The 25,000-nt window shown below is 37.0% G+C and overlaps 1 protein-coding gene across 12 annotated transcripts in view; it reads right to left on the minus strand.

Annotated features, from left to right (window-relative positions):
- FOXP2 (forkhead box P2) overlaps positions 1–25,000 on the minus strand; it is a 193,986-nt gene that overhangs the window by 8,284 nt on the left and 160,702 nt on the right. For all 12 annotated transcript variants that reach the window (XM_075147468.1, XM_075147457.1, XM_075147447.1 and 9 more), the window contains 2 exons: positions 24,447–24,516; positions 23,459–23,622 (listed from right to left, as the gene is read on the minus strand). In XM_075147468.1, coding sequence (XP_075003569.1) covers positions 23,459–23,622; positions 24,447–24,516 — 234 coding nt within the window. The remainder of the gene's footprint in view (positions 1–23,458; positions 23,623–24,446; positions 24,517–25,000) is intronic.

Raw genomic sequence — 25,000 nt, forward strand, 5'->3', positions numbered from 1 at the left:
GGGATTGAGTGCACCCTCAGCAAGCTTGCAGATGACACCAAGCTGAGTGGTCCAGTTGACTCGCCAGAGAGAAGGGAGGCCATCCAGGGGGACCTTGACAGGCTTGAGGAGTGGGCCCACATGAACCTCATGAAGTTCAATAAGGCCAAGCATGAGGTCCTGCACCTGGGTCAGGGCAATCCCCAGTATCAATACAGACTGGGGGATGAAGGAATTGAGAGCAGCCTCGTGGAGAAGGACCTGGGAGTACTGGTGGATGAAAAATTGGACACAAGCCAGCAATGTGCACTTGCCACCCAGAAAGCCAATCATATCCTGGGCTGCATAAAAAGAAGCATGGCCAGGAGATTGAGGGAGGTGATTCTGCTCCGCTACTCTGCTCTCATGAGATCCTACCTGGAGTATTGCATCCAGCTCTAGGGTCCTCAGTACAAGACAGACATGGACCTGTTAGAGCACGTCCAGAGAAGGGCTACAAAAATGGTCAGAGGGCTGGAACACCTCCCCTAGGAAGAAAGGCAGAGAGAGTTCGGGTTCTTCAGCTTGGAGAAGAGAAGGCTCTGGAGAGACCTTACTGCAGCTCTTCAATACTTAAAAGGGGCTTATAAGAAAGATGGAGACTTTTTACCAAGGCCTGTAGTGACAGAACAAGGGGCAACATTTTTAAACTTGAGGAGGGTAGGTTTAGATTGTACATAAGGAAGAAATCTTTTACAATGAGGGTGGTGAGACACTGGAACGGTTGCCCAGAGATGTTGTGGATGCCCCATCATTGGAAGCGTTTTAAGTGAGGTTGGATGGGGCTTTCAGCAACCTGATCTAATGAAGGATATGCCTGCCCATGGCAGGGGGGTTGGACTAGATGATCTTTTAACATCCCTTCCAACCCAAACCTTTCTATGATTCATTGATATGCTTTTCTTTCCATACTTAAAAAATTCTGACTACAGAACTTTTATTTTTTACCAAACGAGTTCAGTTCCTTTACCGGTGGTGTCCAGGTTGTTTTTATTACATTTCTGTGGTTGGAGTGCAGCCACTGTACAAACAGGGAGGATAACAAGAAATGTCCATTAAAAATGCACTACACATTAAGATACTAGTTCTTCTTATGCTGTAATTTTTTAGTATTGAGGATCTCTTTTTTTGCAAGGACAGATCAAAGATTATTTTGATGACTAATCTGTGGAAGAATTAATAGTTTAGAAGACTAATCAGGATAGAAAACTTTCATTTTTGTCAACTATACTTTCTTCCAGATCAACAGTAAATCAAGACCAAAATCAAGCAGTTCAGTTGTCCACGCAAAAATAAATTTCATAGGCTTTTCTGCCAGCAGCTTAAAGTACAGCTCATAGAAGACACTGCCATACAAACACCTCTTTCTGGAAGTGTAAGCGCAAGGAATAACACACAGGATCTTGAAACTTAACACTTCTCAACTCTAGAGTTTGTTTTTCGAAATCAAAGGTTGAAAGACAAAGTTGAGGCATGTTGGTTAGAGATGTAAAGGACCTTACAGTATTTTATGTATGTTCTGAGGAGGAAGCAACTATACAAAATATATAGGAAAATCAAAACCCTTTTTTTTTCTTTTTCATAAGCAAAACAAGATTTGAACACCCGTCTTTTAAATTGCTCAATACATTCTTGTCTTGAAGATTTTCATTATAGTATGATATATCTCAAGATATTTATTGTACATAGAAAGCAAAATACTGAGATTGGTATTTATATGTAACTAATATGAAAATATGTATGTGTGTGTGTTTCAATAGATAGATATATACTTAAATGTATGTATTTGCAAAATTCTACACTACCATTTTGTTATACAATAGGAGCAGTGTTCTAAGGACAAATTCCCATGTGAAGTGCTGAGTATTTAAACATAAATTCTGAAGAAATATTTATATATGCCATGTCTTTTTATTAATAACCATGCTACTCAAATAAATCCTAACAACAGGTCATAACTTAGCGACTTCTGACTTCTGATCAGAACTTACTTATTTACTACATAATTGGAATCTGTATTTTAACAAAGATTAGTATGGTTCCTTGATGGACCAATCCTGCGTTGAGAACTAGTCAGTATTTTTTATTAATGACACAGAAGATAGAACAGACAGCATGGTTATTAACTTCATAGATATCAACAAAATGGGAGGTTATGCAAGCACATTGGTGGAGACGATGAGATTTCAAATATGTGGCAAATTGAAAAAATCCAGGTAGAGGTTTAGAAAAAACTGTTATATGAAGAAAGGCTGAAAGAAGGATGTCTTAGGTTATAGAAAGAGCAACAGGTCAGATGCTGGAGTTAAAAATTAGTACAGAGAGTGAAACACTGGATCAGGTTGCAAAAATAAAATATGGCAATGCTAAATTATTTCAAAGAACTTTTTTGTAAAGATATAAACAAAGGAACACACTCATTTCCATGGATCACCTTCTTTACAATTGTGGATCTACTGTTCTAAAAAACAACTTTCCTTGTACCCCAGCACTTTCAAAATGAAACTCTCTGTGAGAGACCTTTGCAATATACAAGAAGGATTCTAATAACTTGCAGAGCTGCCTGCTCATCTCAGTACATTACTTCTTCCTTGCTCATAGATCACAGAACATGAAGTTCCTCTGTCTCTGCAGCTGCCTCAAACATTCACTCTTCCACATGCTTTACAGCTTTACATGGAGATTTTTCTCTCACTCCTGCAACTGGCAAACTACACGTTCTCATGTTCTCAGATGTATACTATAGCCTTAAAAACATCATCATTTATAACATTTAACTGGAACGACTGCCAGGTGCCAGGAGACAGGTAACAGTTGCTGGACACTTACAGAGGCCTCATGAAGACTGTTTGTAGGCTGCTGGAGAAGAGCTTTGAGGCTTCAAAGGAAAAAGAAAGATAACAGGGCAGGCAGCTGAGGGATAAATATATACTAGGAAGGAATGTATAAAGTAACTTCCAAATATTTAGAGACTAAGCCAAATTCCCAAAGCCTACAATAACTCATCTGATACAAGGTGAACTTGTCTTTTGAGTTTTGCAGAAGATTAGCCTGATCCTGCCTTGGGAAAACTTGTTCAGTATAATAACTACTTAAATCCTGCTAAAATCTAGGCAACAGCAGCAAAACAAGTGTTATAGTCAACTTTTAAACATTAGAACGAATGCTGTGGCTGACAAGAAAACAACCAGATCCTATAACCAAGTACACGATTTCTTAATTAAATTGAGTTGAGCTGGTGTCAACAAGGAGAAAAGATACTTGATACAAAATTCTCAATTATGGATAGCATGTTTTCTACAGAGGGTTCATGTCACATCGGCTTTCATGTAAGGGGATACTGAATCCAGCAAAACAGCAGTGAGAACGCAGGACAACAAAATATAAATAATTACAATAAACAAGGTTTGGATTTGGTTAGTAGAAACAGTGCTCACTCCAGGCTTTGAATAGAAAATACAACTGTTCTTTGGAAAAAATACGAAGTCAGACAATGCCTTTTATAACCATCAGCACTGAGTTACTACGGGGACCCTGAGCACTTCCCGTCTTCCAAAACAGAGATTTAACAATTTAAGTTTCCCTGTATTTATTTCATCCAGTTCTATGGAAGGAAAAAAAGAATTAGTTCATTTCTCATTCGTATATGTAAAAAAGAAAAAAAAAAACATGCAAGGGGTTCGGCGTTTAACTCTGAAAGCCACAAGGAAGTGCCACAACCTCTCCAGAATCCCCAATGGAACAAATTCCACAGTTTAGATCTGGGTCCTCTAAACATTGTTGCCCATATCCACCCAAAATCTTTAATGTTCTGCTAAAATCATTTAAGGGAAAGTGTTGTGGGACGTCATGATTGAGAGAGATGCAGTCTCTCAGACAGTTATGTCAATGTAATGACTGGCAGTGAAAAGATTTTGCTCTTGGCTTTGTATTGAAGAGGTGGTAGACGTTGAGAGAGAAAAGCTGCCTAGGTCCATGTGCTTACGGTGAGCTTTGTAGCCAAGCGTATGGTCTGCAGCAAGTCATGTAATTTTTTAAGATCTTTCAGTGCATTTTTATTCCTCATAGGGGTTGCAATAATCAGTCTAACATCATGAAAGGGTGATTTTTTTTGCTAGGTTGCAGCTGAAAGTATTTTGAATTGCTATGATGACTTAGGCACCTAGTAACACTAGGAAGTTTCTTACTTTGGTATTCAACAGCACAAAGGGCAATAAATTAGATCATGTCTTGAAGTCCCTCCCAGGCTTATTTTCTATGAGACTTTAATTTTGATACTATTGACTCACTAGCTTTCCTAGGGACTTCATGTAGAAGTATATAAAGATGACAAATTTTCTGGAACTCAGCTGAAGAAAGATTTCCCAAGGGAACCTTTGGGACTGAACAATTTCTAAGCCATATGTGGTATGACAACCTATGTTGATTACTTTTTTAAAGATTTGGTTTGCCTGTTAGAGTAATAAAGATTTTTAAAAGTTAAAAAAAAAAATTAGGTAGCTCCCAAACAACTTTAACCATTTCCCAAACCAAATGATGCACAGTTTGGCTCATTCTTCCTCACAATTCTGTAGACAGCCTTAAGCCCATAAACATTGCATCTTCAAAACCAATTGGTTAGTCTGCAGATACTTTTCCAACTGTACTATTTCTCCACAATTTTTATTTCCATTACATTGACTATGCTTCAGTATATGAAAAGCACAAAGCAGAACATGTTATATTTGTGTTACACAATATCTTTTATAGAACTCCACATTTCCAGTGTAACTTTTTATGTTAGACACCTGCAATTTTTATTTACATTTTTACTTATTACCCACACTGCCCTCAATTCTTTCATGCTGTAGGCATCCTGAACTACAAGTGAAATTTTGATTCAGCTACACGAAGTGTTCCGTATATACTTTGGGAGAAGATATTAAAAAGATCCACAGCTACAGAATTCTTCAAACTGTGGAAGTCGGAAAATTTTTGTGTCCAAGTCAACAAGGTAAGCTACTACTTAGCACAAAGAACACTGTGACCAAATTAATTCTTTCTGTACATTTCTATATTTTAGTATTTGAAGAACATTTTTAATCTTTATTTTTATCTGAAGCATCTTGGCTTTCTAAACTTTTCTGTGTTAACATCTAATATTATATAAAATATTTTCCTAGTTTAACCTGTTGAAACACATATTATTTACAACTTCTATTTCTGTCTGACCTAATATTTTTAAAGCTGTGACTTTTGTTAGACTTTACTACAAAAATATTTTTAACCAAATAGTATTTTGTAAAATGATAATCAGTACATTACAGATAGAGTAACTGACCTGTTTGGGTTTTCTTTTTTTCTTTTTTTTTTTCTTTTTTTTTGGTAGTAGATCTGGATTAGTATTTCCTCAGGAAGAGCTGTATATCATCTTGCCAGTACAGCTCTAGGTCTGTAGGATATTCTATAGCAATTTAAAAAGAAAAGCTCTCCTTTCCAATCCACTGTTTCAGATCTAGAATTTTTATATTTACGCCTTGGTAGGCAAATGGAGACAAATCCTCAAATCCTGCAGTATTTTCAATATACCTAATTCTATTATTTTGTCTCTTTACAATTTCACGCTATTATAAAAAGTTTATTATTTTTCTTAAGTAGAGGTGAACTGTTTATTGATGTGAATATGTATAGCCATTTAGGGAGATACTAATCCAAATATTGAGAAAGGGAAGAAAGCGTATTAGATGAGTAATTAAATACAAATTCAGTAATGCTACAACTGTCACAGAATCCATTATTATTTTTTCCTTGAACATCAGGAATCACTTCCCCCATGTATTTATCACATATACTGAAACACTGAAGAAGTGCTATTATTTCTAGATAAAATAATGCCTATATGCAAATCTCTAGCTTTAAGCAAGAAAGGGAGGAAGGTCCTATTGTCACATATCCTTGTCAGGCAGCTGAGGGTGCCCTACCTCATCTCACTAAGGAGGGAGTGAAGCTACAACATCCTGGTAGAAGACGACTGGAAATGTGATGCCTATAGAAGCACTGCTCCTCAGTGGGGGTGTTTCTGGATGTGCTTTGTCAGCCTGCCACTTTCAAATTACACCCTTCCACCCTGGGCCCTCCAAGAGCCATGCTGAGAAAAAAAGGAAAGTAGCAACCTTTTCTTCTCTCAAATGCAACACTGAAGCACAAAAAATACCTTCAAAATATACTTTTTTTCATATCTATCATCTTACCCATCACTAAGGATTTCAAGTCTACCGTGGTGCAGCTGGGAATTGCACTGACTTGGTGATGGAAAGCAGAGGCAACAGCCCTAGCTGGCAGGCACTGTTGCGGACTCTGACAGGAGATAAGAGTGCACTGGAATAATTAATTAGGCCACTAAAGTTTGTCTTCTTTAGTTCATCACTAGAAGAGATGGCATAAGATGGAATTAATGATCAATGTTCACAAAGTGCCTCTGGTGCATCAAGTAAGGTGTAGGAGCAAGTAAGAATGAGTTTGTGTAACTCTATTATTGCTTTTACAACCTCCAAGACTAGAGACTTGCTTTCCTATTTATAATAGGTGTTGGTATAATTTTATCAGTGACTTCTTTTATCAGTAAAAGAAGCTAGTGTTCTTCATGCCTTCCCTTCAATTATTTTAAGATAAAAGGTAGGTGAGTCCCTCTGGGGAAAAAAAAACACAACCCACAAACCCCATCATTACCAACTGCACAAAACTGGTCTTGCAAACACAGCTTTTCTTTTGTGATGCCTTAAAAAGATGTAAACTCAGTTGTTGCTATTTCTAAGATCCATACCTTCAGTGAGCACCTGGTATGACTTTGCTGGTATCTGCAAAACAAAATCCAGAGCATCCTCCTTCTTGAGCTTGGTTGCTAAAAAGCTTGGTTGCTTCTGCTCACTCTCTCAATGTTTTGTCTATATGGAAACATACTCTAGGATCACAGGATAATTCAGGTCAAAGGGGCCTCAGGAGATCTCTAGGTCAACATCCTGCCCAAAGAAGGCACAGCTACAAGGTCAAACCAGGTTGCTCGGGGTTTTACCCAGTTGGGTCTTGAAAACTTCCAAGGATGTAGACTATACAAGTTCCTTGGCAACTGCCCCACTCACTGCCTGACTGTCCTCATGAGGAAAGAGTTCTCTTTATACCCAGTCTGAATCTCTCATTTTAACTTATGTCCACTGTCTCTCAGTCTGCCACCACAGTGAAGGGCCTGGCCTTGTCTTCTTGCTAATCTCCCTGTAGGTACTCAGGTCCAGGTCCCCCCAAAGCTGCCTCTTCTCCGGGTTGATCAAGCTTAGCTCCCTCAGCCTCTCCTCACAGGAAAATTGCTTCTGCTTCCGATCATCTTGGTGGCGTTTTGCTGAACTCAATCCAGTTTACTGCTGTATTTTTCATATTTGAGGTGCCAAAACTGGACGCAGTATTCCAGATGTGGTATAACGAGTCCTGAGATGGCGGGGATGATAATTTCGCTCAGCCTCTTGGCCTTCTGCTGCGCTTAATACAGCCCAGGGCGCTGCTGACCTTCTCAGCTGCCAGGGCACCCTGCTGGCTCATGCTCAGCTTGCCCTCTGCTGATACCCCCAGGGCCTTCTCAGCAAAGCAGCACCCCAGCCAGGCCATCCTAGTGTTCATCATTGCAAGGGGATCTTCCCTCCTCCGTGCAGGGCACGGCATTTCATAAAGTTCCTCTTGGCCCAGTCCTTCAGCCCTTACAGGTCCTACCCTCACACATATCGACTGTTCCCCCTAATTTGATGTCATCTGCAAATCTGATGAGGAAGAGGTCCATCCTCCAGGACATCAATAAAGACGTTAAACAGGACAGTATATTCTTATGTCCCAGGAGAAATCAGAGAATACTCAGGTATTGCAAATGGAAGACCAGAGTAAAAGGCAAGAAAAATTATTAATTGGATGTAAAGATCTATCGTGAACATGGCAGAGGAAAGCTACTCTGAGTGCACATGCATCTCTAATATCAGAGGTGATGGGGACAGCAGGAAGATACTCATTGTTATCTGAAAATCTGAACTAAGTGAACACATGGTGCTATTTTAAAAGAGAAGAATATGTCACAAGCAATATAGGGTGTCTGAAAAGGAGGTACAAAGGATTAAGAAGGCAGTTTAATGCCAAAAATCCCAGAAGAAAAGAACAGGTGATTTTATCTGTATCCTTTGGATTTCAGGGGAACACAAAGAGCAGCAAATATTAAGACATTATACTTTTATTAACAGAAAAAAACCCAAAACCTTTTAAAAAATCACTTAGAAACCTACTGGTTAATAGAGCATTCCCAATTAGTCCTGCCACAACTCAGAAAATATTTTCTTGCTTGTATTTGCACAGATAAAAAGGTTCCGGATTTCAACATTAGCAAGTTTGCTAATGTTGTAGGCTACTGAGACTGTACAAATTTTCAAAGATTTAATAAAAAGATTTCAAATCTGGGAGAACTCCTTGTCTTATTTGGAAAAAAAAGATTTTAGTGAACTAAAATTGAGAAATGGGGCTGTAAGCAGTCACAAGAAATATCAGATGGAGATTAGGCGTGATTAGGAGTGACTGAAGGCAGAATAAGAAATGAGGGAATGCCAAAGACATGAAGACAAATGGTTTCCTGGGATGAAATCCAGATCTCATTTAAGTCAATGGCAAAATTCCCCTTGATTTCATTAGGGCCAAGATTTCACTTGTGAAGTTTATTCACACAGAAGATGTAAGTGAAATATGCAATGCATCTGACAGAACGCTCGGGGAGAAGGGGGAATAACCAAAGGTGATACACACAGTGAACCACGTATTTTTCTACTAGACAAATGAGGTGGAATAACAAGTATATATAAGATCACTAATTTTACTTGCCCTATGAGGCTTCTAAAAGTCATACAACAGTAAACAAGGAGATCTGATGGATGTATTTTAATTTGCAGATTCCTGTGAGAAACTTCAAAAATCTAACTCATACTTAAATTAGACATAAAGATTTGCCAGTAATAAAACTAGTTAGATGAAGGAAGAACAAAGAATTATTTCACAACATGGAGGTAGGTTAACAATGAGAATTCTTTAAGATCCTACATTTGATTCTATTTTGAATACAATTATGAATACCTCAGAAGAAGATATAAACAGAGCTAACAACACAATATATTTATATTAGTCATAAAGTTAACTGTGAAAAAAATAACAAAGCTGACAATCCATGGCAGATCAATTTACTGCTGACAAGTAAAAGAAAGAAAATAAACTACCCATATACCTCTATCTACTGTAACCACTTGGGAAATGTATGTTAGTATGAATCCTTCAATGGCACCTCTGCTTAAGAAGTCAAAAACCAGCATGTTAGACTAATTAGGAGAGAATAATGACAGTGACAATAATATAAACCATGTTTTATATTATACATGGACAAGCTTGAGAAGTGGGTCTGTGTGAACCTCATGAGGTTCAACAAGGCCAAGTGCAGGGTCCTGCACCTGGGTCGGGGCAACCCCCGGTACCAATACAGGCTGGGGGATAAAGGGAACGAGAGCACCCCTTCCGAGAAGGACTTGGAGGTCCTGGTGGATGAAAAGCTGGACATGTGCCAGCAATGTGCGCTTGCAGCCCAGAAGGCCAACCGTATCCTGGGCTGCATCGAAAGAAGTGTGGCCAGTGGGTCGAGGGAGGTGATTCTGCCTCTCTGCTCTGCTCTGGTGAGACCCCCCCTGGAGTACTGCGTCCAGCTCTGGAGTCCTGAAGACTCCAGGGAAAGATGTCCAAGAAAGACATGGACCTATTGGAGTGGGGAGGAGGGCCACGAAAATGATCGGGGGATGGAACGCCTCTCCTATGAAGAAAGGCCGAGAGAGTTGGGTTATTCAGCCTGGAGAAGGCTCCGGGGAGACCTTATTGCAGCCTTTCAGTACTTAAAGGGGCCTTATAAAGCCTTATAAAGGGGACAAACTTTTTAGCAGGGCCTGTTACGACAGGACAAGGGGGAATGGTTTTAAACTAAAAGAGGGTAGATTTAGACTAGATATAAGGAAGAAATTTTTTATGATGAGCGTGGTGAAACACTGGAACAGGTTGCCCAGAGAGGTGGTAGATGCCCCATCCCTGGAAACATTCAAGGTCAGGTTGGATGGGGCTCTGAGCAACCTGATCTAGTTGAATATGTCCCTGCCCATGGCAGGGGGGGTTGGACTAGATAACCTTTAAAGGACCCTTCCAACCCAAACTATTCTGATTCTATTCTATGATTATGTGTTTATGTATTTAAGTAGGCCCTCACTTCAAGTAGTATGTTCAATGTACTTGACTACCTTTTAGCTATTACTCACTCATCTCAAAAATAATATAGCAGAATCCAGAAAAGAACAACAGAAGTGACCTTTGGCATGGTAAACATATCTGTAGGAGGAAACATTAAAAATTATAGGAGTACTTTGAATTGATTTAATTTAGCTGCCACTGAAATCAATACGAGGAGTAGCGGCTTGGAGATATGAGTAAAAATGATGTAATAATAGAAATACAGAAATAAGGAAAATATAGGGAAAAAACCCAAATGTTCACACTTCACCTTACCCATACTGAAGGGTCACCCAATTTAATATGGCATATTTATGATGATTTTATCACTACAGTTATTCCACTACTAATTTCTTCTAATGATAAAAAGGCACAGAGCTACTGCTAAAGAAAGGTTTTTAAAATCCTCAGTAAGTTACACAGCTAATGAGCTGTGTTTTTTTAATTTATTAAATATTTTTAATAGGATTAAAATATGTAAGTATTCAATAATTCTGAGATGCCACCTGCCATTACTCTACAGGAAAATGTTTTAACAGATATTGACCCTCACACTGCAGAAGCCAGCCAGCTATTAATTCATGGAGATTAGAAGCAAACTTCTCCTTTTTCCTTTCTATACCATAGGCACTTCCTAACTCAGAAATGATTTTGTGCTGCTTAGCTACAAAATACACCAATGCATTTGTTCCTGAAGTGGCTGGAGATAGCGTTTGGTGCTTCTTGCCCTATCAGTTTGGCCCTGCCCAAGCACATCAAAATACAAACTGGTTCACTTGAAATTAGGGACAGCTAAAACTTGCCGTTTCTATTATAAGTAAAGTTTGAAAATGGACATTGCTGGCAAATCAGAATGAAAAGGAAAACATGGAAACAAGTTTTTGAAGAATTTCACTTTATAGTCATGAGTCTGAGTTGAAAAAAATGTTGAAAATAATAAAAAATCCTCCCAACAACCAAATATGTCCTCCTTTTTCTTTTTAGCTTTGTACGAAGAAATGAGCTTTGTACAGAGAAATTTCTAGGGAATAAATTGACAGATTTGTTGATACCCACATGACAATTTCATCTTCCTTTAATAAAAAAAAAGATATCTTTGATTAAAAATGGGTAATAAAACACACGGATTTTTTTCTTAGATTATGAAACTGATAATTAAATTGACTGGTCTTCATGGGGTTTTTTTGTTTGTTTTGTTTTGGTTTTTTTTTTTTAAAACATGGGAAGAAAATGCCGAGACAATAAACAGGGATACCCTATCTGCATTGATATATTATCAGCTATGAATGTTAATAACTTACTACAAAAAAAATCAGATGAAATCTTTGAACTGTAGATAAAGAAAGGATCTTTCCAGAAAACTGACATATTAACAATATATTTTCTTTAAATATCAAATGAGGCTCAAAATTCATGCACAATTTGCCCGTCCTACAGTATCAAAATTTTTAGGAATCAAGTTCTAATTAAGAAGATGACATTAACATAGATTTTCTGATTCTAGTGACTCTTACTAAAATTCCCATCCTTGACATTGGCTTGCTCCCTTTGGTGCCTAAATAAATGTATTTTCTCTGTGATAGAACCATGAAAAAGTAGAAACTTGACTAGGAATTAGCTTAGGGCACAGGGCTCTAAAGTCTTTCAAACCATCAACTGCATCTAGTTCAAATGTCAAAAGTTAACATGCTAAACAAAGAAAAGGATTAGGGAGAAAGAGCACAGAAGTTTTTAAGGTAAAAATTCAAAGGAAAATAACAAAGTACTAGAGATTTGAGTGTCTGAATATTTTTGGGATTGTTGAAGAACCATCGAAAAAGAGCAAGGCTGAAAACAACAAAGTTTAAGAAAAGAGGCTATGGATCTAGCATGCTCTGTAATATCTCATGGTTGGGAAGTTTTAAAAATTGTACCCATTACACAGAAACTTAGCAGCAGCAACTAAATATCTCAGTGTTATTTGCGGGTTAGACCAGGCAAATGTTCTCTATGCAAAGTCTGGAAAGCTATTTAATGATCCAGGAAAAGCTGAGGGAGAATTTGAACTGTACTATGTGTGTTTTTTATACATCTTAATATAAACACAGGCTATATAAAATTGTTTTTCTATTTCTGTTGAAAACTTTTACATCAGTAAAACTCTGCTCTCTTGGAAAACATATAATTGATCAGATAGATAGTGTGGGACAAAAAGGCTGAAAATAATATCCTTTCACTAATACCCTGGCAGACTTTTGTGAGATTTTATAAGTGAATCATCAACATTTTTCCACAGTGGCACCTAACCGTTTTGTTCCAATGCAGCAGCAAGGGATTAAATAGCCTTACACTTACACCTGGGCATGGTACGTATTTTCTTCCAGAACAGTCTTCACTGAAAATGTTGATTGATAGGTATGCTTGATGGGTATGTTTCAAAATTTTCAGCAGGATGCTACCAAAATATTTCCTTTTCATATGCTAAGTTTCTTGGAGCATTGATCTTTTATTTTATTTTTTCAATGTTTAAGAGCTAGGACTTGAAGTGATGACTGGCTTTGCCTGCTAGAACAAGCCTGGAGAATGGCCAGCCCTTCAATATGTTTTTTGCCAAATAGTCGATGGTAGCATTTAACAAGTAGAACTGCACGTCACACTCAGCAAGGACAAATGGGTCAAGCTGACCTGTATAGAACCGTCTGCACTGTCCTAGCTGACATTTCTCACATTAGTTGAATCTTACACTCACTGTATATTTTTCTGTAAGGCCAAGGTTCATTCAGTCTTAAAAATAAGAGAGTGCTTAAAGATATTTAGCTATGACAGCTGTCCCAGATTACAAAGTAAATGGACTTGGACAACCTCAGCTAGCCTCTAATAAGATATGGCATACATGAAAAAACCCTTACTTTTTCAAGATTTATCGTAAGAATCAAAGAAAATAGGGTTGGAAGGGACCTCAAGAGATCATGTAGTGTCTTCATCCCCTTCCTCTACACCAAAGTAGGATCATTTATACCTAAACCACTTCTGACCACTTCTAATTTACTCTTAGAAGCCTCCAGCATCTGCGGTTCCACAGTCTCTCTGTGCTGGTACACATATCAGCACTTAATTATCCAACAGTCATAAAGGTTTTATTTTTTCTGGTGTCTATCCTAACTCTTCTTGCTGAAATGCTAATCAATTATTTCTTGTCCCATTCCCAATGGACACGGACAAGTTCATTCCCATCTTCTCTGCACAGCGTTCTGAAGACTGTTCATTTCCCCACTCAGTTTCTCTCTTCTCAACAAACCTAGTATTTTTAGTCCTTCCTCAGTCAGAAAAGGCCAATCACAAGAACTGGGTGGAGGATAGAGCTTACTTCTACGTACAACATTCCTGTTAAGTATGCTTTCACAACCACATACCTTTGTCAGCACACATTCAGTTGGTGACCTGCTACAACTTCTATAGTCTTAAGAATGACTGCATATCTAGAATCTTCTAGAGTCTTAAGAATGACACCTCGTATTTACACCAATGATTGTTCTTACATGTAAGACTTCAAACTTGAACTTTTCTCAGAACATTTCACCAAATTGTTAACATGTGAATACTAATCATGCCTCCCATTTTTATGCTATTACAGATTTAAGATTTGGATGTGAAGGGCAACGTGTCTGAAGAATATGTTTTATCTGTATGGCCTCTGCAAGAAAACACAAATATAGCCTGCCTGCAGACTGAGCTGATTAGGAGATACCTGAGATATCACAGAGCCTAGGTTAACATATCCTGCCTCTTAACCGCATACTTTGGCCTGTGCATAACGCAGACTTCTGCTTCACAGGGCAGTATATTCCAGCTGAATGAAATATATACAGTGCAATACATTGTTTATTACTATATCTGTAAATATCTAGCTACAATATAAAAAAAAAGTTTTAAATTGTAATTCCAGTAACTCCAGATTGATACAAAACCATAATTATTTCTTTCATGATGCCATGAATAAAAAGGCATGCATAGTAACAGAACATTACTTGATAGGTGCTCATCTCAAGATATTTCACTGCTACCAGTCACCGTTTACCTTTTGGTTTAATGTACCTATAGTGCAGTCTAATGCCAACTGGCATTGTGTCAAACACTTCTCTAAACAAAGCCTGATGCTATTCTAAATGGTGACAGTAGTGTAAGTAATATACACCTTCCATTCAAACTACACCTGAAGATGCTTTTCAAAAATTAAATGATTCAATTACTACCTAAAGATTGCAAGAGTTCGGGGTAGGGATTTGAGAATCCTTTTTTGTTTTGCCTTTGTACAATACTTATCATAACAGGGCCCTCAGTCCATCCTTTAATACCATACTACAAAAATAAACCACAACAGCTGAGCTGAATTTAGCTAAAATATATTTTTTTAAAAGTCAGAACAGAGAGAAAGAAGAAACACGTTATATACAACTACGTCTGGAATGCTTACAAAAACTCTGCTAACACCTGCACATGAAAATAAATACAAACTGAGTAGTTTTATGGAATGGCTACTAGAAAGATAAGGAGAATGGACAGTCTGCTGTATCAGAAACAGCCTGTTTGGTCTACCAAAATGAAGATTCAAAGTTTGCAGCATGCTCTCTAGAACACATTTGAGAAACAAAGAGGAAGAATAAGAAAGACGATGTAAGCTAGAACATATATCAGTGAAACTGAATTGGAATATATTTAGTCTGGAAATTGGAATTGTGGCTTATAATCATCAAAGGAATGACGTTCCGCAATGGCTTTCAAATTTGAGATGGACTATGATAATTTTAGGAGAGGAATTGTATGACATGGTTGCCCACAACATGACTTTTATTTCCTGTGTTCCTAGAACAAGAGGAATAAAAGCTCAGAGAACATTTTTTCAGCTGTAATGTCTGATAACGCCGAATTTGTAAGGAATGAGGAAAAGGAGGGGAAACAAAGAAAAATAAAAATCAAGTTGGGGGAAGTCTCTAATTACCCAGAATACTACTATCACAGCATAATACTACATCAAAGAAACATTTCCCCTTATCTGGGTATCTCAATCAGAAGCTTATGGAAGTCTTTGAAAAAGGTTAGTGAGAGGCCACGATCACACAAAGGCTCTGCAACATCATCAAACCTCTATTAATGAATACAGTGGAACAAATGAACTTGGTAAGTCTACGTAAAGGAGGAAGACTACCGGATTTGTTCAGCCTAATTTAAGATACACATTTAATATTGTTTAGTTGGAGAAAACCACCGGAATACCTGCAGTTATAACCTTAACAGAGACTACATCAGGGCTGTACCACACATACGCATTCCGAGCACTGTTCTAAATCATAGAATGCTGTTAGATGGCAAGAGTACATTTTCCCAAGTGCACTTTGCCAGAAGATTGTGAAAACCGCTTTTGTATATGGACTTTACTAGGTATAATCACGTCTTTAGTCATCTTAAGATCTGATTACTCTAATATGACCTACACATGGGGTTTCACACTGAGATGAAGACTTTCTATAAATTCTGTAAAAAAAAAAGTGCATTGACATTTTCAGTCTTTTAAAAAGTGTAGAGTGCCTAGAGTTTTCTACAAATTCTAAAGACTAAATAATAGTCAAATGATAACACTTCCTCAGAATAACGTCCTATATTTTTCAATGAATCTTTGCTTGGATTTATGGATCATAATTTAAACTACTAGTATAAACATTACCAATTGGATATAATTGTATGTTTTTATTTAACTGTTTACATGATATGTAAATGTAAAGGCACATTTTGGACACGTGTATTTACAAAAAGAAATCTAGAGAGTCCACTTTCAAAAATTTTGGCTCATAATATTACAGTTACTCAAAATCCAAATGGAATCATCAAAAGTGGATAAAATTTCATAACTGTATGTGCAGTTTTAGAAATACACTGTAAATGGCACTATCATCTGAGCTTTTGTGTTGTACAAAGACAGTAATCTCCTATGAACTACATTTAAGACTTATGCAACCATATTGCAGAGAGATTTAGTTGCACAACTTCAAACACATTTTTAACATCTGTAACAATATTTAAGATGCTGCCTTTTCTTATATAGACCTGTTATGTGAAACGCATAAATACCTTGCCCATACATTGAGAATTCATGACAGCAGTACCACAAAGTTTTCAGCAAGACAGCTTCCAAAAAGATTCTGTGAAACCCCACAGGAGCCTGCCAACTTCTACAAGCCATGCTATGGGGATCTGACACTTTTCAGCTGAAGGCACTGTATCTCTGGAGTGATCTTTTTGTCAAGACCATTGGGAATGTACTGTAGAAGTGCAACAATTGGGGCTGGAATAATGTAAAGAAGAAATAGCAACTTCTGATCCAAGTAAGACATGTAACATTTAAGAAGCTAAAGAGGAAATGATAAAGGACTGGAACATCAGTGTTGAAAGATAAGAAAATTGATGAACAGAAGCAAAACGTAGAGGACAAATGGACTGATAAAGCAAAGTAATGCAAAATTAAAAAAAAAGGAGAATATAAACATTTAGGAAAATATTCAAGTGAAAAGTTATGTCAATGGGAATGGTTGAAAAATATTATTAATCAACACATCATTGCTTATTTTTCCACTAGTGCCCACACGTGAGTGGCTCTGTACGAAAGTAGGGAGGCACAGTCACAACTCAAGAGAGTTTACTGTTGCATGATCCATACAATCAGTAACGGAAAAAAAAAAAAGTAAATGGTAAGAAAACAGTATGATAAAGTGTTGGATTGCTGAACTTGCCTCTCACTTTCAGATGCTTTGCAGTGCCAGGCAAAGCCAAAATTATTTCACTGCGTATTCTCACAATAGAGCTTCTTTCAATGGGAATATGCTCAGACAAAAGCTATAACCTTTAAGATCCTATGTTTCCTAGCTGTTCCACTTTTCATATAAAAATAAAAATCAATTGTTGTCACAAAGTCTCTTTGCCCATTGTCTTCCTTAAGTTAAGATTTATGAATAAAAATGTGTGAAATTAAATTATATAGGCATTAAAATATCATGTGATTAGGTGAAACATTTTTGATGAACAAGGATACCCAGAAATACTGCAATTGCTACCACATTCATCCGCTCAATTACATGCTTCTCACCTATTTAATAATGCTTGTTACATCCCTGTTAATTGATGTGTTTCGAGAGTTTATTTCCTTATACACTATGTTGAGTCTTATACAATGAACAAGAGACTTGGATCATAGCAGTCTCCTAGAACAGAACAAGCCTCCAAGGTAAATGCAAAGAGATCATGAAATGGGACAATGCAATGATAACAAAAAAAAAAAAAAGGAAAGACGGAAAGACAGGGGATTGGAACATTATGAAGTTAAAGAAACAAGGGAATGAAAGGGATTAAAACTGGAATGATAGGTAACCTACTGTAAGTGGTGTGAAAGCTTAACAGTGGGGGACTGGAATAATCAGATATGGGAACGACCTGACAATGGAATGCTTTCAAACTGAAGCACCTCAAAAGTAAGTGATCTTAGAGCAGAATAATCATATTTGCCTCTGGGAATAAAATTTAAAGATAAAAAAGTTTGAAAAAAAAAAAATAACAAGTTTGATGATTATGCAGATAGAACTGCAGAGAGAAATGATCCAGTCAGGGCAAGAGCGGGAAAGGTAAAGAAGTAGGGTTGGGAACGACAGCAGAAGACAAAGGAAAAGGTGACTGAAACCACAGATAGTTGGAACTCACCTTTTCACAGCCAGAATTGAAGACGAAGGACTGCACTGGATAAGCTCATTTTTCTAATTCATCTCAGATTGACTCTTACTCTTGTTCATTGGACAAATGTTATTCTTTCTCACAACAACCTAACACATTTTCTAGAAACAGCTTTAAAAATCATGGGATATATGTGTGCCTTGACATTTGGTTTCAAACAATTACCGTCTTACGGAGTACAGCACTACAATAGCTGAACACAATCATATACGAGACGAGGATATATGAATTTGCTTTTTTAAAGAAGTGATTTTTAAAAAAATTATTTTTGGTTTTCACTGTACTTTTAAAAAGCCATCAACAATTAAAATTCTAGAAATTACTACGACATCCCTTATCTCAAGGATTTTGGATTTGCTGTTAGGAACTAAATTACTTTCATAAATCAATTGAGAATGTAAGAGATTAGTTGCATTGTCCTCAGTCCACACTCTCATACAGCGTGAGCAAGGAGAAAACCATGACAACAGCCCCCTTCCACAAAACCTCACCAGTAGGGTATTTGCTTTCCCTATTTCCTTTGCTAACTCCTCCCACTCCTTATTTAATGAGTTGCAGTGAGTTTTAACAGAATGGCATAACCACCCCATTGTTTCCTAAGGTGAGACTACATTTTATCAGTCTACAATTTTCCGAGTTTTCTGAAGACCAATTTCTTTTTGTTTCCTCAACTGCTATGAACAGCTTTGCAGATTAAAATGTTACCTTTTTCCCCCAAGTTTATTCAATGAAATAAAATGGCATTTTGCATGACGCATTGGCCAAAATATGAACATGTGGTCAAGAGATGCACTAAGTGTTCTGGTGATAAAACACCTTGGTCCGTGCCAGTTGCAATAATCACTTAAGTGTGATCAATCTAGTACAAATGCACATACAAACACCAGAAAAACAGTTGAACTTGATTTCCATCCCTGATATTCAATCCCTGAGAGTGAGAACTGACTTTCAGTTCCTTGAGAGCCAATAAATTTAGATTCTTAAATGAACATCAGGATCATAATGAAATCAACTTTGTGCTATTATTCTTCCTGTCTCTGTTACATTTTCAAGAGTTTGATCTCTCCAAACCTCTTCAGCAGTATACCGGCTATGACATATAGGTTAAACAGAAGCTGTGTTATCACTAATGCATGAACTGACTTATTGTGCCCGCGTCTTGTCCAATGTTGTTGTTTCTTCAGGGATAATAAAAGTTTTTCCAAAGTTTCCCACAACTATGCAGCTTTAATTGCACTTGCTCGGATGATTGAGGTTTCTTTTTTTACTTCAGAAGTCTGCATTTATACCCCAAAGGTGTGTACTGTAGAGCTTCTAACTAAACCATGTACAATTGTTACGCAAGATTAGTAGCACCTAGTTCTACACAAATAATGAATTTTTGTGTATAAAATACCTTCTGTTGTGTTTGTCAGTTTGAAACCTGTTGCTTATCAGCTAAAACCCACAGTAATTTTGGAGTAGTCCATGTTCAAAAAACGAAGGAAGAAACAGTGTTAAGTATTGATTTAAATGAAACCATAATTGTCTGACATTGATTTTTGACAACTGATATTAGAGGAAATTGGAATTTGAACAGAACATATATCCCCACAATAAGTAACATATTTTCTCAGTGAGGATTTATGTCAAGGGAGCACTTAGTGCCCACTTCAACCCTCCAGGAATCATATTTGAAGACCAATCAAAGACAGAACTTGGATTTAATACTGCTAAACCACAGAAAGTAAACCTAGAATTTGAGATCCCACTAGTGATATGCTGTATATCAGATCATGGAATTACCACCTTTCATCAGATTGGGAATGGAAACTAGGAGGCACGCAGCATAAAATTTCAGATGCTTAATGTAGTTACTAATACAGGAGATCTCCCAACTACAAGACCACGGTTATACTGATCCCCTAAAACTTACTGCAGTATTTTTAAGTTTTCAAGAAGTGTAAGAAACAGAGTAGTTTAGATATCATTACCCAAGGCAAAAACTGTAAAGCTTTTAAAGTGCCACTGCCCCAAATACACTGGCTGGGATTTGCTGCACTTAACAAGCATTTAAATGTTATACATTTACTTGAAGTTATATACCCACCATCTTTCTCTAGTCAATGAACAGAGACTATTTTCTAAGTAACCTAATTCACCCACCTATGTTAGATACCTGTCCACAGATGGATAAGCTGATGACTTTAACTGCTCTTACTACTCTGTTTCGAAAACCAGATGTGAAGTACCAGGTTCAAATCCAAAGACTGGAATAATTCCCCCACTTTCCGACACTGAGTAGCTAAGATATTACAGTAACAGAAACCAATTTCTCTGATAATGTTTTCATGCTCAAAGTACAGAAATACTGACTGCTGTATGCACATACACGCAATTTTCATTTTGTTTATAAAAAGATAAATTTATGCTAAAAAAATTAATATGAACCTTCCAAAACAAGAAAGTTCCGCTAGCGTATATTTATCTGATAAGACGATATTCAGTACAATTCTAACAACCAAATGCCTAACTGAGATGCTTGGCTATGACACTGTCACTGGGATTCTTTTTGCATTTCCTGCTGATGCTCTAATACCAAACAAGTGTCTCTCTCCCTGGAAGCTTGTCTAGAATCCAAACTCTGCCCCTTCCCAACTGAATGGTCTGATCTCTAAATCGCACACAACCTCTTGTCTCTTTCCCTAATACCATGCTCCATTGCTCCTGGCTGCGTGCCAACTTCAAGATGGCAGGCAACATAATTGCTCAGCATATTCCTGCTGTCGTGGCTAGTACACTTTCCTGGGAATCAGGAGATGGAGGCTTAATCTACTTGGAGATTAATAGAGCCACCTACTTTACAGGTGAATGCAGTAATTATGACCCCCCCAAGAACACTTCTCTAGGGGAGAAACACCCAGACTTCCTGGGTGAACCTCCTCAGGAGGCTACAAGTAAGTGGATGCTTGTGGCAGTAAAATATGTTTTTTCTAGTGTACTAACTATTTTTCATTAAAAAAAAACCCTGGGATTATGTAATCTGTGTAAGTAATGTAAAATTTAACATTTCTCTTCATTGTTTACCATATTCCGTAGTTATTTTACTTCTGTCATGCCTTCCCTATGTTCTTTTCTCATTTTCTTAAGTAATGCTCTTTACTGCAACAAAAACGAGGGCCCGGTCAATGTGGTAATGGAGGCAAGGAAGAGGCCTCTCTTCTTCCTTGGTCCTCTGCCTCCTGCACACGCCTCTCCCTTCCTTGACTTTTCCTTGCAGACTGCATTCATTCCCTTTTTCATATTCTTGGCTCCTTCGGCAAGGAAAAGGCAAAAATTTCACAAGTGAGCAGGTATCTAGTCATAGCCTGTATCTTTTGGTTGACAGTTCATGGTCTCACAGAAGCCCATTTGGTGCAAGTGATGAATGAGCATAATCTCTTTCTCCAGTGGTACCTCAGTGCATTTACATTCGGTTGCTTCAATCTATCAAGAACTGAGCAACATGTAGTCATAAGTTCCAAGAGAGTCAACCATGGCAAGTCCTGAAACTGCCAGTTTTGACAAACAACATATCGTAGAAATGAGAGAGGAAGGATGAATCCTGAGTTAGGGTGTAACTCAAGTTATTTGCCTTTTTATAGGCAAGAATTGCTACAATATGCTGTATTTTAGCTATAAACACAGCTATAAATGTAGCCATATCTACATAATCATATGCACAGATATCTCAGTTTATCCAGCGGAATGGCAGACAGTACACAGGATATGTAAACAGATCTGCCAAACACTTACAAAACAACTTTAATAGCAAGTGTCATTCTTTTCTGTAAAGTAGCTGTTTTTAACACACATGATCTAACTCTTGTTTGCTCTTTAAAGTTTTATTGTCTTGGCACTTTATACAGGAAGAGAGCATTAGCATACTCAGGAGAACTGCTAAAAGTAAAAGGCCTCAAGCTACCCACTGCATGGTTGATAGCATAAAGCATGGGATATAAAAACTTTTGTCTGATTGCTCACTTTACTTGTTTTAGAGTAGTGTTACTCTCAAGAGCATATATTCATGTTCTTTCTACTTCAAGTTTTATTACTTCTTTTGTATTATTTAATACATCTAAAGACACTTCCAAAAGACAAATTTTTCCATTTTGAAAAAGTAATGGTTTGGAACCTGATAAAATACATGAATGTTCACAGTGTATTATTTTCAAAGGCAAGTAGAATAAACGTGCAATAAAACAATTAAATGCATGACAATAAACATTTCTATGTGATCATAGATACATTAACATGCCAAACAAAAAAAGAAAAACTTGCTAAAATATTTCCCCTAAAAAAGGTCAGATCAAAATGGATTCTCCACACACCAGAGCATAAGTAAAAAGGGAGTTTGGTCTCAATTACTGTTATGCTAAATATCCCACTCTAGAAATTAAAATGAACATTAAAAATGTGACAGAGAAAATGGAATGAAAAAAGGCAAATCAGATCAGCTATTTGAAACACAGAAAAAGAGAGACCATAATTGTACATGCACATTAAAAATCATCCTACAGTAAACTTAGATTTAAGTCTTCTTAGATATCACACTGCTAATTATTATATAAATAACCTGGGAAACAATACCTCCAAGATACATGTTTTACTATTTAGTAAACAAGAAACTACCACGTTTGACACCACTGATTAAGGCCAGGCATTTCTAAAGCTTCAGACACATTTCTGAAATCCACAATACATCAATTTTTAATACCTCCACTCTCTCAGCTCCATTAAAAAGATGGTAGGGGAAAGATTTTAGAGTAATTAATGATATAGTTAGCTGCTAAATATTAATAGGAATCGTAGTCTTGCATAAAATATAACATATAAACCTTGCCAATACAGACGCACCAGTAATTAAACTTGAATATGTAATTACACTGATTTATACGACAGGCAAAAAGTTACACTTTACTGGCTTCTATGTAAACTGTGGGCAACAGTTAAACTTTGCATTTTACGGTTTATATAAATGGCAATATCTCCACTACAGTTCATAAATGGTTTAGAGACTCATAGTTAAAATTACAACTAATTCCAACATGAACATTCTGACTATACCTTACAAATCAGGCTGTGAAAATGACCACAGAGATCAGCCTCCCGTTACATTCAATGCTTGCAAGCAAGTTGAAGAGGTTTTTTTTCTTTTTTGGGAAAAAAAAAAAGCTTACACCAATCTTACTACAAAGTAAATGAAGACTCATCTATTTAAATATTTTAATATAAATGTTTAGTTTCAAATGTATAGTTCCAGACGTTTCACTTACCATGTTTCAAAGCACTTTTGAGAAATATTGTGTCAGACTAAGGCATTTTTTCTTGAAAGGATGCTAACTGCACTTACATGTGAGGCTGAGGAGAGCAGCCCGGACTGCTATTTCCATTACTGTCAATGTGATCCAGCGAACCATTGAGATCTTCATGGACTGCCTGCAGTAAGCCACTGGATGCGTTATTTATCAATCCTGGGTTACTAAGCAATGGTAAACTACTCTCTGCCAGTGCAGCCTAGCAAAATGAAGAGTAAAAATAAAATTATTAGTCCATACATATACAAAGCACTTCTAAACATTCATATATCTATGAATGTGCACACACAAAGCAGCTCATTTTGGGTAGAGGTGCTCAGAAGGATTTTGTGCATCTTCCAATTATTTTCACATTCTGAACATAACATCTCTATTTCTGGTTTACTATTTCTCTTATACAGGTTTCATTATTTTCCATTATTAACTACGTTCCGATATTCATAGCACTTCCTAGTTTTACATCATTTTTTGACTTTGAATTAGACTTAACCCCTATGCCCTTCCACACAATGTATGGCTCCTTCATAATGCAGGCAGCTGCTATACTTTAAAAAATGACCAGAACTTAACTCAAAATAAAAAAGTCCTGACATTTGCCTCTTCTGCATAAAAATTATATATTATAATTAAACTTTAAAGTTTTTGCCATGAGCACCATGTTCCCCAACACTATGATGTGAAATCATTTATGACAGCTTGGATAAATATTAATGCATATCCACATGCATTTGCAAAAGCTTCTATCAATCTAACATTTGCAGCAAAACTGAGTGTTCCAGATTTTGCCACAGGGTGTCCTTCTTGCTTCTTCACATCAAAAGTAGCATGAATAAGAACTAGTACTTGCAGTGCTAGGTAATACAACTTACTTGGATGATAAACCCAACTATTTAGAATGACCATCAGGTCCACATAAACATAAATATAGGTAACTCGATACCAAAGTATAATAGGAAATTAAATATGTCACATGTAAGAACATAATTAGTGTGTACAAAGAAAGAATAATTTAGTATTTTTTACCTGCAAGCTTGCATTAAGAGCTGCTCCATAGCCTAAGCTGGTGGGTATGTTTTTCACTAACGTTGGGCTTCTGAAAATAAATGATTTTTCAAAGTTTAAAAAACAGGCAGACATCCTGGCTGGCTCATTGGGTTAACAGATTGGTTTAACAGCTCAGAAGACCAGAGTTTTAAAAGGAAAAATGAAATGAAGTTGGAGGTGAAGGGGCTCAACCCATTAGAACACAATGATTTACTCGCATCAGAAAAGCAAAAGCCTTGTTGTAATTAGGCCCACGTGGACATTTTCTCCGAGAGCAGGGCCATAGTGAATCGTAAAGGTTCTGATCTCACTGAAAGAACTTGACAGAGATAGCTTTAAACTCTCTACAACACCCACCTCAGCTGTGCTTGCTGTGTCATTTGTTTTTCGTTTTCTGAACTAACACTGGTACACATTTGAATACACTACATACAACTATGCTAACGTGCTGAACAAAAAGATTTTACTCTTCCCTTCCAAGAAACTATGAGGATATAACAATGTATAAATAACTGTAAATGAACAATACAATG

This window comes from Calonectris borealis, chromosome 1, assembly GCF_964195595.1.
Source record: "Calonectris borealis chromosome 1, bCalBor7.hap1.2, whole genome shotgun sequence".
NCBI classification, from domain to species: domain Eukaryota; kingdom Metazoa; phylum Chordata; class Aves; order Procellariiformes; family Procellariidae; genus Calonectris; species Calonectris borealis.